Source organism: Cetorhinus maximus, chromosome 16 (assembly GCF_964194155.1).
Source record: "Cetorhinus maximus chromosome 16, sCetMax3.hap1.1, whole genome shotgun sequence".
In the NCBI taxonomy this organism is placed as follows: Eukaryota; Metazoa; Chordata; class Chondrichthyes; order Lamniformes; family Cetorhinidae; genus Cetorhinus; species Cetorhinus maximus.
The window spans coordinates 16,595,296-16,609,627 of NC_135894.1; the positions used below are offsets into that span (position 1 = coordinate 16,595,296).

The 14,332-nt window shown below is 49.0% G+C and overlaps 1 protein-coding gene across 2 annotated transcripts in view; it reads right to left on the bottom strand.

Annotated features, from left to right (window-relative positions):
* wwc3 (WWC family member 3) overlaps window positions 1-14,332 on the bottom strand; it is a 233,251-nt gene that overhangs the window by 41,715 nt on the left and 177,204 nt on the right. For both annotated transcript variants that reach the window (XM_078559419.1, XM_078559418.1), the window contains exon 10: window positions 13,798-13,887. In XM_078559419.1, coding sequence (XP_078415545.1) covers window positions 13,798-13,887 — 90 coding nt within the window. The remainder of the gene's footprint in view (window positions 1-13,797; window positions 13,888-14,332) is intronic.

Consider the following 14,332-nt stretch of genomic DNA (forward strand, 5'->3'; position numbering starts at 1 on the left):
CACTCACTCTGTCTCTCTCTCACTCACTCTGTCTCTCTCTCACTCACTCTGTCTCTCTCTCACTCACTCTGTCTCTCTCTCACTCACTCTGTCTCTCTCTCACTCACTCTGTCTCTCTCTCACTCACTCTGTCTCTCTCTCACTCACTCTGTCTCTCTCTCACTCACTCTGTCACTCACTCACTCTGTCTCTCACTCACTCACTCTGTCTCTCACTCACTCACTCTGTCTCTCACTCACTCACTCTGTCTCTCACTCACTCACTCTGTCTCTCACTCACTCACTCTGTCTCTCACTCACTCACTCTGTCTCTCACTCACTCACTCTGTCTCTCACTCTGTCTCTCACTCTGTCTCTCACTCTGTCTCTCACTCTGTCTCTCACTCTGTCTCTCACTCTGTCTCTCACTCTGTCTCTCACTCTGTCTCTCACTCTGTCTCTCACTCTGTCTCTCACTCTGTCTCTCACTCTGTCTCTCACTCTGTCTCTCACTCTGTCTCTCACTCACTCACTCTGTCTCTCACTCACTCACTCTGTCACTCACTCACTCACTCTGTCACTCACTCACTCACTCTGTCACTCACTCACTCTGTCACTCACTCACTCTGTCACTCACTCACTCACTCTGTCTCTCACTCACTCACTCTGTCTCTCACTCACTCACTCTGTCACTCACTCACTCACTGTCTCTCACTCACTCACTGTCTCTCACTCACTCACTCAGTCACTCACTCACTCACTCTGTCACTCACTCACTCACTCTGTCACTCACTCACTCACTCTGTCACTCACTCACTCTGTCACTCACTCACTCACTGTCACTCACTCACTCACTCTGTCACTCACTGTCACTCACTCACTCACTCACTCTGTCACTCACTCACTCACTGTCTCTCACTCACTCTCACTCACTCACTCTGTCTCTCACTCACTCTGTCTCTCACTCACTCACTCTGTCACTCACTCACTCACTCTGTCACTCACTCACTCACTCTGTCACTCACTCACTCACTCTGTCACTCACTCACTCACTCTGTCACTCACTCACTCACTCTGTCACTCACTCACTCACTCTGTCACTCACTCACTCACTCTGTCACTCACTCACTCACTCTGTCACTCACTCACTCACTCTGTCACTCACTCACTCTGTCACTCACTCACTCACTGTCACTCACTCACTCACTCTGTCACTCACTGTCACTCACTCACTCACTCACTCTGTCACTCACTCACTCACTGTCTCTCACTCACTCTCACTCACTCACTCTGTCTCTCACTCACTCTGTCTCTCACTCACTCACTCTGTCTCTCACTCACTCACTCTGTCACTCACTCACTCACTCTGTCACTCACTCACTCACTCTGTCACTCACTCACTCACTCTGTCACTCACTCACTCACTCTGTCACTCACTCACTCACTCTGTCACTCACTCACTCACTCTGTCACTCACTCACTCTGTCACTCACTCACTCTGTCACTCACTCACTCTGTCACTCACTCACTCTGTCACTCTCACTCACTCTGTCACTCTCACTCACTCTGTCACACTCACTCACTCTGTCTCACTCACTCACTGTCACTCACTCACTCACTGTCACTCACTCACTCTGTCACTTACTCTGTCACTCACTCACTCACTGTCACTCACTCACTCACTGTCACTCACTCTGTCTCTCTCTCACTCACTCTGTCTCTCTCTCACTCACTCTGTCTCTCTCTCACTCACTCTGTCTCTCTCTCACTCACTCTGTCTCTCTCTCACTCACTCTGTCTCTCTCTCACTCACTCTGTCTCTCTCTCACTCACTCTGTCTCTCTCTCACTCACTCTGTCTCTCTCTCACTCACTCTGTCTCTCTCTCACTCACTCTGTCTCTCTCTCACTCACTCTGTCTCTCACTCACTCACTCTGTCTCTCTCTCACTCACTCTGTCACTCACTCACTCACTCTGTCTCTCACTCACTCACTCTGTCTCTCACTCACTCACTCTGTCTCTCACTCACTCACTCTGTCTCTCACTCTGTCTCTCACTCTGTCTCTCACTCTGTCTCTCACTCTGTCTCTCACTCTGTCTCTCACTCTGTCTCTCACTCTGTCTCTCACTCTGTCTCTCACTCTGTCTCTCACTCTGTCTCTCACTCTGTCTCTCACTCTGTCTCTCACTCTGTCTCTCACTCTGTCTCTCACTCTGTCTCTCACTCTGTCTCTCACTCTGTCTCTCACTCTGTCTCTCACTCTGTCTCTCACTCACTCACTCTGTCTCTCACTCACTCACTCTGTCACTCACTCACTCACTCTGTCACTCACTCACTCTGTCACTCACTCACTCTGTCACTCACTCACTCACTCTGTCTCTCACTCACTCACTCTGTCTCTCACTCACTCACTCTGTCACTCACTCACTCACTGTCTCTCACTCACTCACTGTCTCTCACTCACTCTGTCACTCACTCACTCTGTCACTCACTCACTCACTCTGTCACTCACTCACTCACTCTGTCACTCACTCACTCACTCTGTCACTCACTCACTCACTCTGTCACTCACTCACTCACTCTGTCACTCACTCACTCACTCTGTCACTCACTCACTCACTCTGTCACTCACTCTGTCACTCACTCACTCACTCACTCTGTCACTCACTCACTCACTCTGTCACTCACTCACTCACTCTGTCACTCACTCACTCACTCTGTCACTCACTCACTCTGTCACTCACTCACTCTGTCTCTCACTCACTCACTGTCTCTCACTCACTCACTGTCTCTCACTCACTCACTGTCTCTCACTCACTCTCACTCACTCACTCTGTCTCTCACTCACTCTGTCTCTCACTCACTCACTCTGTCTCTCACTCACTCACTCTGTCTCTCACTCACTCACTCTGTCACTCACTCACTCACTGTCTCTCACTCACTCACTGTCTCTCACTCACTCACTGTCTGTCACTCACTCACTCTGTCACTCACTCACTCTGTCACTCACTCACTCTGTCACTCACTCACTCACTCTGTCACTCACTCACTCACTCTGTCACTCACTCACTCACTCTGTCACTCACTCACTCACTCTGTCACTCACTCACTCACTCTGTCACTCACTCACTCACTCTGTCACTCACTCACTCACTCTGTCACTCACTCACTCACTCTGTCACTCACTCACTCACTCTGTCACTCACTCACTCACTCTGTCACTCACTCACTCACTCTGTCACTCACTCACTCACTCTGTCACTCACTCACTCACTCTGTCACTCACTCACTCACTCTGTCACTCACTCACTCACTGTCTCTCACTCACTCTCACTCACTCACTCTGTCTCTCACTCACTCACTCTGTCTCTCACTCACTCACTCTGTCACTCACTCACTCACTCTGTCACTCACTCACTCTGTCACTCACTCACTCTGTCACTCACTCACTCTGTCACTCACTCACTCTGTCACTCACTCACTCTGTCACTCACTCACTCTGTCACTCACTCACTCTGTCACTCACTCACACTGTCACTCACTCACTCTGTCACTCACTCACTGTCACTCACTCACTCTGTCACTCACTCACTCACTCTGTCACTCACTCACTCACTCTGTCACTCACTCACTCACTCTGTCACTCACTCACTCTGTCACTCACTCACTCTGTCACTCACTCACTCTGTCACTCACTCACTCTGTCACTCACTCACTCTGTCACTCACTCACTCTGTCACTCACTCACTCTGTCACTCTCACTCACTCTGTCACTCTCACTCACTCTGTCACACTCACTCACTCTGTCACACTCACTCACTCTGTCACTCACTCACTCACTGTCACTCACTCTGTCACTTACTCTGTCACTCACTCACTCACTGTCACTCACTCACTCACTGTCACTCACTCACTCACTGTCACTCACTCACTCACTGTCACTCACTCACTCACTGTCACTCACTCTCTCACTCACTCACTCTCTCTCTCACTCACTCTGTCTCTCTCTCACTCACTCTGTCTCTCTCTCACTCACTCTGTCTCTCTCTCACTCACTCTGTCTCTCTCTCACTCACTCTGTCTCTCTCTCACTCACTCTGTCTCTCTCTCACTCTGTCACTCACTCACTCTGTCACTCACTCACTCTGTCACTCACTCACTCTGTCACTCACTCACTCTGTCACTCACTCACTCACTCTGTCACTCACTCACTCACTCTGTCACTCACTCACTCACTCTGTCACTCACTCACTCTGTCACTCACTCACTCTGTCTCTCTCTCACTCACTCTGTCTCTCTCTCACTCACTCTGTCTCTCTCTCACTCACTCTGTCTCTCTCTCACTCACTCTGTCTCTCTCTCACTCACTCTGTCTCTCTCTCACTCACTCTGTCTCTCTCTCACTCACTCTGTCTCTCTCTCACTCACTCTGTCTCTCTCTCACTCACTCTGTCTCTCTCTCACTCACTCTGTCTCTCTCTCACTCACTCTGTCTCTCTCTCACTCACTCTGTCTCTCTCTCACTCACTCTGTCTCTCTCTCACTCACTCTGTCTCTCTCTCACTCTGTCACTCACTCACTCTGTCACTCACTCACTCTGTCACTCACTCACTCTGTCACTCACTCACTCTGTCACTCACTCACTCTGTCACTCACTCACACTGTCACTCACTCACTCTGTCACTCACTCACTGTCACTCACTCACTCTGTCACTCACTCTGTCACTCACTCACTCTGTCACTCACTCACTCTGTCACTCACTCACTCTGTCACTCTCACTCACTCTGTCACTCTCACTCACTCTGTCACACTCACTCACTCTGTCACACTCACTCACTCTGTCACTCACTCACTCACTGTCACTCACTCTGTCACTTACTCTGTCACTCACTCACTCACTGTCACTCACTCACTCACTGTCACTCACTCACTCACTGTCACTCACTCACTCACTGTCACTCACTCACTCACTGTCACTCACTCTCTCACTCACTCACTCTCTCTCTCACTCACTCTGTCTCTCTCTCACTCACTCTGTCTCTCTCTCACTCACTCTGTCTCTCTCTCACTCACTCTGTCTCTCTCTCACTCACTCTGTCTCTCTCTCACTCACTCTGTCTCTCTCTCACTCTGTCACTCACTCACTCTGTCACTCACTCACTCTGTCACTCACTCACTCTGTCACTCACTCACTCTGTCACTCACTCACTCACTCTGTCACTCACTCACTCACTCTGTCACTCACTCACTCTGTCACTCACTCACTCTGTCACTCACTCACTCTGTCTCTCTCTCACTCACTCTGTCTCTCTCTCACTCACTCTGTCTCTCTCTCACTCACTCTGTCTCTCTCTCACTCACTCTGTCTCTCTCTCACTCACTCTGTCTCTCTCTCACTCACTCTGTCTCTCTCTCACTCACTCTGTCTCTCTCTCACTCACTCTGTCTCTCTCTCACTCACTCTGTCTCTCTCTCACTCACTCTGTCTCTCTCTCACTCACTCTGTCTCTCTCTCACTCTGTCACTCACTCACTCTGTCACTCACTCACTCTGTCACTCACTCACTCTGTCACTCACTCACTCTGTCACTCACTCACTCTGTCACTCACTCACACTGTCACTCACTCACTCTGTCACTCACTCACTGTCACTCACTCACTCTGTCACTCACTCACTCACTCTGTCACTCACTCACTCACTCTGTCACTCACTCACTCACTCTGTCACTCACTCACTCACTCTGTCACTCACTCACTCACTCTCTCTGTCACTCACTCACTCACTCACTCACTCACTCTGTCACTCACTCACTCACTCTGTCACTCACTCACTCACTCTGTCTCTCACTCTGTCTCTCACTCTGTCTCTCACTCTGTCTCTCACTCTGTCTCTCACTCTGTCTCTCACTCTGTCTCTCACTCTGTCTCTCACTCTGTCTCTCACTCTGTCTCTCACTCTGTCTCTCACTCTGTCTCTCACTCTGTCTCTCACTCTGTCTCTCACTCTGTCTCTCACTCTGTCTCTCACTCTGTCTCTCACTCTGTCTCTCACTCTGTCTCTCACTCTGTCTCTCACTCTGTCTCTCACTCACTCACTCTGTCACTCACTCTGTCACTCACTCACTCACTCTGTCACTCACTCACTCACTCTGTCACTCACTCACTCTGTCACTCACTCACTCACTCTGTCTCTCACTCACTCACTCTGTCTCTCACTCACTCACTCTGTCTCTCACTCACTCACTCTGTCACTCACTCACTCACTGTCTCTCACTCACTCACTGTCTCTCACTCACTCTGTCACTCACTCACTCTGTCACTCACTCACTCACTCTGTCACTCACTCACTCACTCTGTCACTCACTCACTCACTCTGTCACTCACTCACTCACTCTGTCACTCACTCACTCAGTCACTCACTCACTCACTGTCACTCACTCACTCACTGTCACTCACTCACTCACTGTCACTCACTCACTCACTGTCACTCACTCTGTCTCTCTCTCACTCACTCTGTCTCTCTCTCACTCACTCTGTCTCTCTCTCACTCACTCTGTCTCTCTCTCACTCACTCTGTCTCTCTCTCACTCACTCTGTCTCTCTCTCACTCACTCTGTCTCTCTCTCACTCACTCTGTCTCTCTCTCACTCACTCTGTCACTCACTCACTCACTCTGTCACTCACTCACTCTGTCTCTCACTCACTCACTCTGTCTCTCACTCACTCACTCTGTCTCTCACTCACTCACTCTGTCTCTCACTCTGTCTCTCACTCTGTCTCTCACTCTGTCTCTCACTCTGTCTCTCACTCTGTCTCTCACTCTGTCTCTCACTCTGTCTCTCACTCTGTCTCTCACTCTGTCTCTCACTCTGTCTCTCACTCTGTCTCTCACTCTGTCTCTCACTCTGTCTCTCACTCTGTCTCTCACTCTGTCTCTCACTCTGTCTCTCACTCTGTCTCTCACTCTGTCTCTCACTCTGTCTCTCACTCTGTCTCTCACTCTGTCTCTCACTCTGTCTCTCACTCTGTCTCTCACTCACTCACTCTGTCTCTCACTCACTCACTCTGTCACTCACTCACTCACTCTGTCACTCACTCACTCTGTCACTCACTCACTCTGTCACTCACTCACTCACTCTGTCTCTCACTCACTCACTCTGTCTCTCACTCACTCACTCTGTCACTCACTCACTCACTGTCTCTCACTCACTCACTGTCTCTCACTCACTCTGTCACTCACTCACTCTGTCACTCACTCACTCACTCTGTCACTCACTCACTCACTCTGTCACTCACTCACTCACTCTGTCACTCACTCACTCACTCTGTCACTCACTCACTCACTCTGTCACTCACTCACTCACTCTGTCACTCACTCACTCACTCTGTCACTCACTCACTCACTCTGTCACTCACTCACTCACTCTGTCACTCACTCACTCACTCTGTCACTCACTCACTCTGTCACTCACTCACTCTGTCACTCACTCACTCACTCTGTCACTCACTGTCACTCACTCACTCACTCACTCTGTCACTCACTCACTCACTCACTCTGTCACTCACTCACTCACTCTGTCACTCACTCACTCACTGTCTCTCACTCACTCACTGTCTCTCACTCACTCACTGTCTCTCACTCACTCTCTCTCACTCACTCTGTCTCTCACTCACTCACTCTGTCTCTCACTCACTCACTCTGTCTCTCACTCACTCACTCTGTCACTCACTCACTCACTCTGTCACTCACTCACTCACTGTCTCTCACTCACTCACTGTCTGTCACTCACTCACTCTGTCACTCACTCACTCTGTCACTCACTCACTCTGTCACTCACTCACTCTGTCACTCACTCACTCACTCTGTCACTCACTCACTCACTCTGTCACTCACTCACTCACTCTGTCACTCACTCACTCACTCTGTCACTCACTCACTCACTCTGTCACTCACTCACTCACTCTGTCACTCACTCACTCACTCTGTCACTCACTCACTCACTCTGTCACTCACTCACTCACTCTGTCACTCACTCACTCACTCTGTCACTCACTCACTCACTCACTCACTCTGTCACTCACTCACTCACTCTGTCACTCACTCACTCACTCTGTCACTCACTCACTCACTCTGTCACTCACTCACTCTGTCACTCACTCACTCTGTCACTCACTCACTCACTCTGTCACTCACTGTCACTCACTCACTCACTCACTCTGTCACTCACTCACTCACTCACTCTGTCACTCACTCACTCACTCTGTCACTCACTCACTCACTGTCTCTCACTCACTCACTGTCTCTCACTCACTCACTGTCTCTCACTCACTCTCTCTCACTCACTCTGTCTCTCACTCACTCTGTCTCTCACTCACTCACTCTGTCTCTCACTCACTCACTCTGTCTCTCACTCACTCACTCTGTCACTCACTCACTCACTCTGTCACTCACTCACTCACTGTCTCTCACTCACTCACTGTCTGTCACTCACTCACTCTGTCACTCACTCACTCTGTCACTCACTCACTCTGTCACTCACTCACTCTGTCACTCACTCACTCACTCTGTCACTCACTCACTCACTCTGTCACTCACTCACTCACTCTGTCACTCACTCACTCACTCTGTCACTCACTCACTCACTCTGTCACTCACTCACTCACTCTGTCACTCACTCACTCACTCTGTCACTCACTCACTCACTCTGTCACTCACTCACTCACTCTGTCACTCACTCACTCACTCTGTCACTCACTCACTCACTGTCTCTCACTCACTCTCACTCACTCACTCTGTCTCTCACTCACTCACTCTGTCTCTCACTCACTCACTCTGTCACTCACTCACTCACTCTGTCACTCACTCACTCACTCTGTCACTCACTCACTCACTCTGTCACTCACTCACTCACTCTGTCACTCACTCACTCACTCTGTCACTCACTCACTCTGTCACTCACTCACTCTGTCACTCACTCACTCTGTCACTCTCACTCACTCTGTCACTCTCACTCACTCTGTCACACTCACTCACTCTGTCACACTCACTCACTCTGTCACTCACTCACTCACTGTCACTCACTCTGTCACTTACTCTGTCACTCACTCACTCACTGTCACTCACTCACTCACTGTCACTCACTCACTCACTGTCACTCACTCACTCACTGTCACTCACTCACTCACTGTCACTCACTCACTCTGTCACTCACTCACTCTGTCACTCACTCACTCTGTCACTCACTCACTCTGTCACTCACTCACTCTGTCACTCACTCACTCTGTCACTCACTCACTCTGTCACTCACTCACTCTGTCACTCACTCACTCTGTCACTCACTCACTCTGTCACTCACTCACTCTGTCACTCACTCACTCTGTCACTCACTCACTCTGTCACTCACTCACTCTGTCACTCACTCACTCTGTCACTCACTCACACTGTCACTCACTCACTCTGTCACTCACTCACTGTCACTCACTCACTCTGTCACTCACTCACTCACTCTGTCACTCACTCACTCTGTCACTCACTCACTCTGTCACTCACTCACTCACTCTGTCACTCACTCACTCACTCTCTCTGTCACTCACTCACTCACTCTCTCTGTCACTCACTCACTCACTCTCTCTGTCACTCACTCACTCACTCTCTCTGTCACTCACTCTGTCACTCACTCACTCACTCTGTCACTCACTCACTCACTCTGTCTCTCACTCACTCACTCTGTCTCTCACTCACTCAGTCACTCACTCTGTCTCTCACTCACTCTGTCTCTCACTCTGTCTCTCACTCTGTCTCTCACTCTGTCTCTCACTCTGTCTCTCACTCTGTCTCTCACTCTGTCTCTCACTCTGTCTCTCACTCTGTCTCTCACTCTGTCTCTCACTCTGTCTCTCACTCTGTCTCTCACTCTGTCTCTCACTCTGTCTCTCACTCTGTCTCTCACTCTGTCTCTCACTCACTCACTCTGTCTCTCACTCACTCACTCTGTCACTCACTCACTCACTCTGTCACTCACTCACTCACTCTGTCACTCACTCACTCTGTCACTCACTCACTCTGTCACTCACTCACTCACTCTGTCTCTCACTCACTCACTCTGTCTCTCACTCACTCACTCTGTCACTCACTCACTCACTGTCTCTCACTCACTCACTGTCTCTCACTCACTCACTGTCTCTCACTCACTCTGTCACTCACTCACTCTGTCACTCACTCACTCACTCTGTCACTCACTCACTCACTCTGTCACTCACTCACTCACTCTGTCACTCACTCACTCACTCTGTCACTCACTCACTCACTCTGTCACTCACTCACTCACTCTGTCACTCACTCACTCACTCTGTCACTCACTCACTCACTCACTCACTCTGTCACTCACTCACTCACTCTGTCACTCACTCACTCACTCTGTCACTCACTCACTCACTCTGTCACTCACTCACTCTGTCACTCACTCACTCTGTCACTCACTCACTCACTCTGTCACTCACTGTCACTCACTCACTCACTCACTCTGTCACTCACTCACTCACTCACTCTGTCACTCACTCACTCACTCTGTCACTCACTCACTCACTGTCTCTCACTCACTCACTGTCTCTCACTCACTCACTGTCTCTCACTCACTCACTGTCTCTCACTCACTCTCACTCACTCACTCTGTCTCTCACTCACTCTGTCTCTCACTCACTCACTCACTCTGTCTCTCACTCACTCACTCTGTCTCTCACTCACTCACTCTGTCTCTCACTCACTCACTCTGTCACTCACTCACTCACTGTCTCTCACTCACTCACTGTCTCTCACTCACTCACTGTCTGTCACTCACTCACTGTCTGTCACTCACTCACTCTGTCACTCACTCACTCTGTCACTCACTCACTCTGTCACTCACTCACTCTGTCACTCACTCACTCACTCTGTCACTCACTCACTCACTCTGTCACTCACTCACTCACTCTGTCACTCACTCACTCACTCTGTCACTCACTCACTCACTCTGTCACTCACTCACTCACTCTGTCACTCACTCACTCACTCTGTCACTCACTCACTCACTCTGTCACTCACTCACTCACTGTCTCTCACTCACTCTCACTCACTCACTCTGTCTCTCACTCACTCACTCTGTCTCTCACTCACTCACTCTGTCACTCACTCACTCACTCTGTCACTCACTCACTCACTCTGTCACTCACTCACTCACTCTGTCACTCACTCACTCACTCTGTCACTCACTCACTCACTCTGTCACTCACTCACTCTGTCACTCACTCACTCTGTCACTCACTCACTCTGTCACTCACTCACTCTGTCACTCTCACTCACTCTGTCACACTCACTCACTCTGTCACACTCACTCACTCTGTCACTCACTCACTCACTGTCACTCACTCTGTCACTTACTCTGTCACTCACTCACTCACTGTCACTCACTCACTCACTGTCACTCACTCACTCACTGTCACTCACTCACTCACTCACTCACTCTGTCTCTCTCTCACTCACTCTGTCTCTCTCTCACTCACTCTGTCTCTCTCTCACTCACTCTGTCTCTCTCTCACTCACTCTGTCTCTCTCTCACTCACTCTGTCTCTCTCTCACTCACTCTGTCTCTCACTCACTCACTCTGTCACTCACTCACTCTGTCACTCACTCACTCTGTCACTCACTCACTCTGTCACTCACTCACTCTGTCACTCACTCACTCTGTCACTCACTCACTCTGTCACTCACTCACTCTGTCACTCACTCACTCTGTCACTCACTCACTCTGTCACTCACTCACTCTGTCACTCACTCACACTGTCACTCACTCACTCTGTCACTCACTCACTGTCACTCACTCACTCTGTCACTCACTCACTCACTCTGTCACTCACTCACTCACTCTGTCACTCACTCACTCTGTCACTCTCACTGTCACTCACTCACTCTGTCACTCACTCACTCACTCTGTCACTCACTCACTCACTCTGTCACTCACTCACTCACTCTGTCACTCACTCACTCACTCTCTCTGTCACTCACTCACTCACTCTCTCTGTCACTCACTCTGTCACTCACTCACTCACTCTGTCACTCACTCACTCACTCTGTCACTCACTCACTCACTCTGTCACTCACTCACTCACTCTGTCACTCACTGGCTGCTGCCCGCCAGCTCTGGCATGCTGCTGGAAGATGCTATGGGTTTCCTCCTAGACGGTGGTCTCGTTCTATTTCTCTACTGGCTGGGTCTGGTGCCGGGGTGTGTGTGTGTGTTTGAATTGGTGTCTGTCTAACTGTCCGCAGCCGGCAGCAGCCCTGGTCACTAACTGACCCCTAAGGTTTGAAACTGCTGCAGCTTGAACGTGCCAATCAGCGCTCGTGCCTCTGATTGGACGAAGCTCCCTCACATGACCCACCAGCCAAAGACTTATCTTCTGGCCGGCTGATTGGTCAGTTTCCAGACTTCGACCCAGCCCTTTTAACGATTTACCATTTACGTACATAGGAACTAGGAGCAGGAGTCGGCCACTCAGCCCTTCGAGCCTGCTCCGCCATTCAATAAGATCATGGCTGATCTGATCCTTCTGCCTACCCCTGATAAACACCTTGTTTATCAAAAATCTATCTACCGCTGTCTTCAAAACATCCAAAGGCTCTGCTTCCACTGTCTTTTGAGGAAGGGAGTTCCAAAGTCACATGGCCCTCGGAGAAAAAATGTCTTCCCATCTCTGTCTTAAATGGGTGACCCCTTATTTTTAAACAGTGACCCCTAGTTCTAGATTCTTCCACATTAGGAAATATCTTCTCCACATCCACCCTGTCAAGACCCCTCGGGATCTTAAAGGTTTCAAGCAAGTCGCCTCCTTAAAAGGACTCCAAAAAAATGTTAAAATCTGCTCTCCCAGATACGCCACGGGTGGATATGAAACAGAACGTGAGGAGTGGGTTAGAGGGGAGGGGCTTCAGCCAAGCTAAAAACCCGGACGTTTGAGCAGCCTGGAGAAAACTGTCCGGACACCAAAAAGATTAGTGAAAAACCTGGACTGTCCCAGACAAACCCTGTGACAATGGCTTATTGACCAGCTCCTTCTTACAGCTAAGGAGCTACATCAGAGTTATGGATCTATCCATTTGCATCAAGAGACTCCCGTTTATTCCAGCAATTCCAGGGATTTATATGGAGAAACTGGATGAACTGTTTTTTTTTTATATGATAACATTGCAGGAATTGAATAACCATGGCCTGGAACTCAGTGATGTTTTTGCTTTGGTTGATTTTCTCACCTTGCTGTTGTAGGCCGGCCTAAGGAGATGGAATTCTCCGTGGTAGTGAGAGCAGCCAGGGCTGCAAACAGTCTGAGTCACTTCCTCAACGCAATTAAGAGTCAACCACACTGGCATGTGACTGGACTTGCACTTAGGCCAGACTAGATGAGGATACCGGGTTTCCTTACTCAAAGGACATTAGTTGCATTTTTACAAAAATCCAACAGCTTCATGGTCACTTTGGCTGATCCATGTTTTTTTATTTCCAGGTCTTTTGAAACTGAATTCAAATTCCTCAACAACATAGGTTGGGATTTGAATTCACATTAGCAGGATTATTAGTCCAGGAACATAACCACTACACTACTGTGCTGGATAGTTTCTATATAATGTATAACTAGATTCATGCAAAGGTACAATCATGCCTAAAACATATCTATGCTGGTTAAGAAAAATACCATAACATACTTGACAACTAGATAAGAACAACTAGGTCTAGTTTACAGCTTATCATGCAGTGTTATACAATACCTGGTGACAGACCAACTAACCTCTTCAGCTGAGAGTGCAAATATGTGGTTAGACGCGTAGCTTCTTCCAGCTGTCTTAATAGACAGTTTCTCTTCTCCTGCAACATCATTCTACAAGCAAAAGATTAAAAACATATCGGGAGTGAAAATGAGAATCAAGTGAGCATAGTGAAGTTTCAACAAATAAAAATCTATAGGTCTATCACACCTTCCACACTCCTATTTATATTAGGACATTGCATCCATCCATCTGTATCGCAAGAGGTGCAAAGATTTTAAAACCATGACTCATACTGTAAATGCCTTTAAAAGGCTTGCATTCATATAGAGCCTTCAACAAGCTTAGAACATCCCAAAGCGCTTTGCAGCCAATGAAGCACTTTTGAAGTTTGGCACATGTAGCAAACGTGGAGGCCAATTTTCACACAGCAAGCTCCCACACTACAATGCGATAATAACCAGATATCTGTTTTTACGATGTCGATTGAAGAGTAAAGGAAATTAGCCAGGAAATTCAGGATAACAACTCCCCTGTTCTTCTTCAAAATAGCGTGAT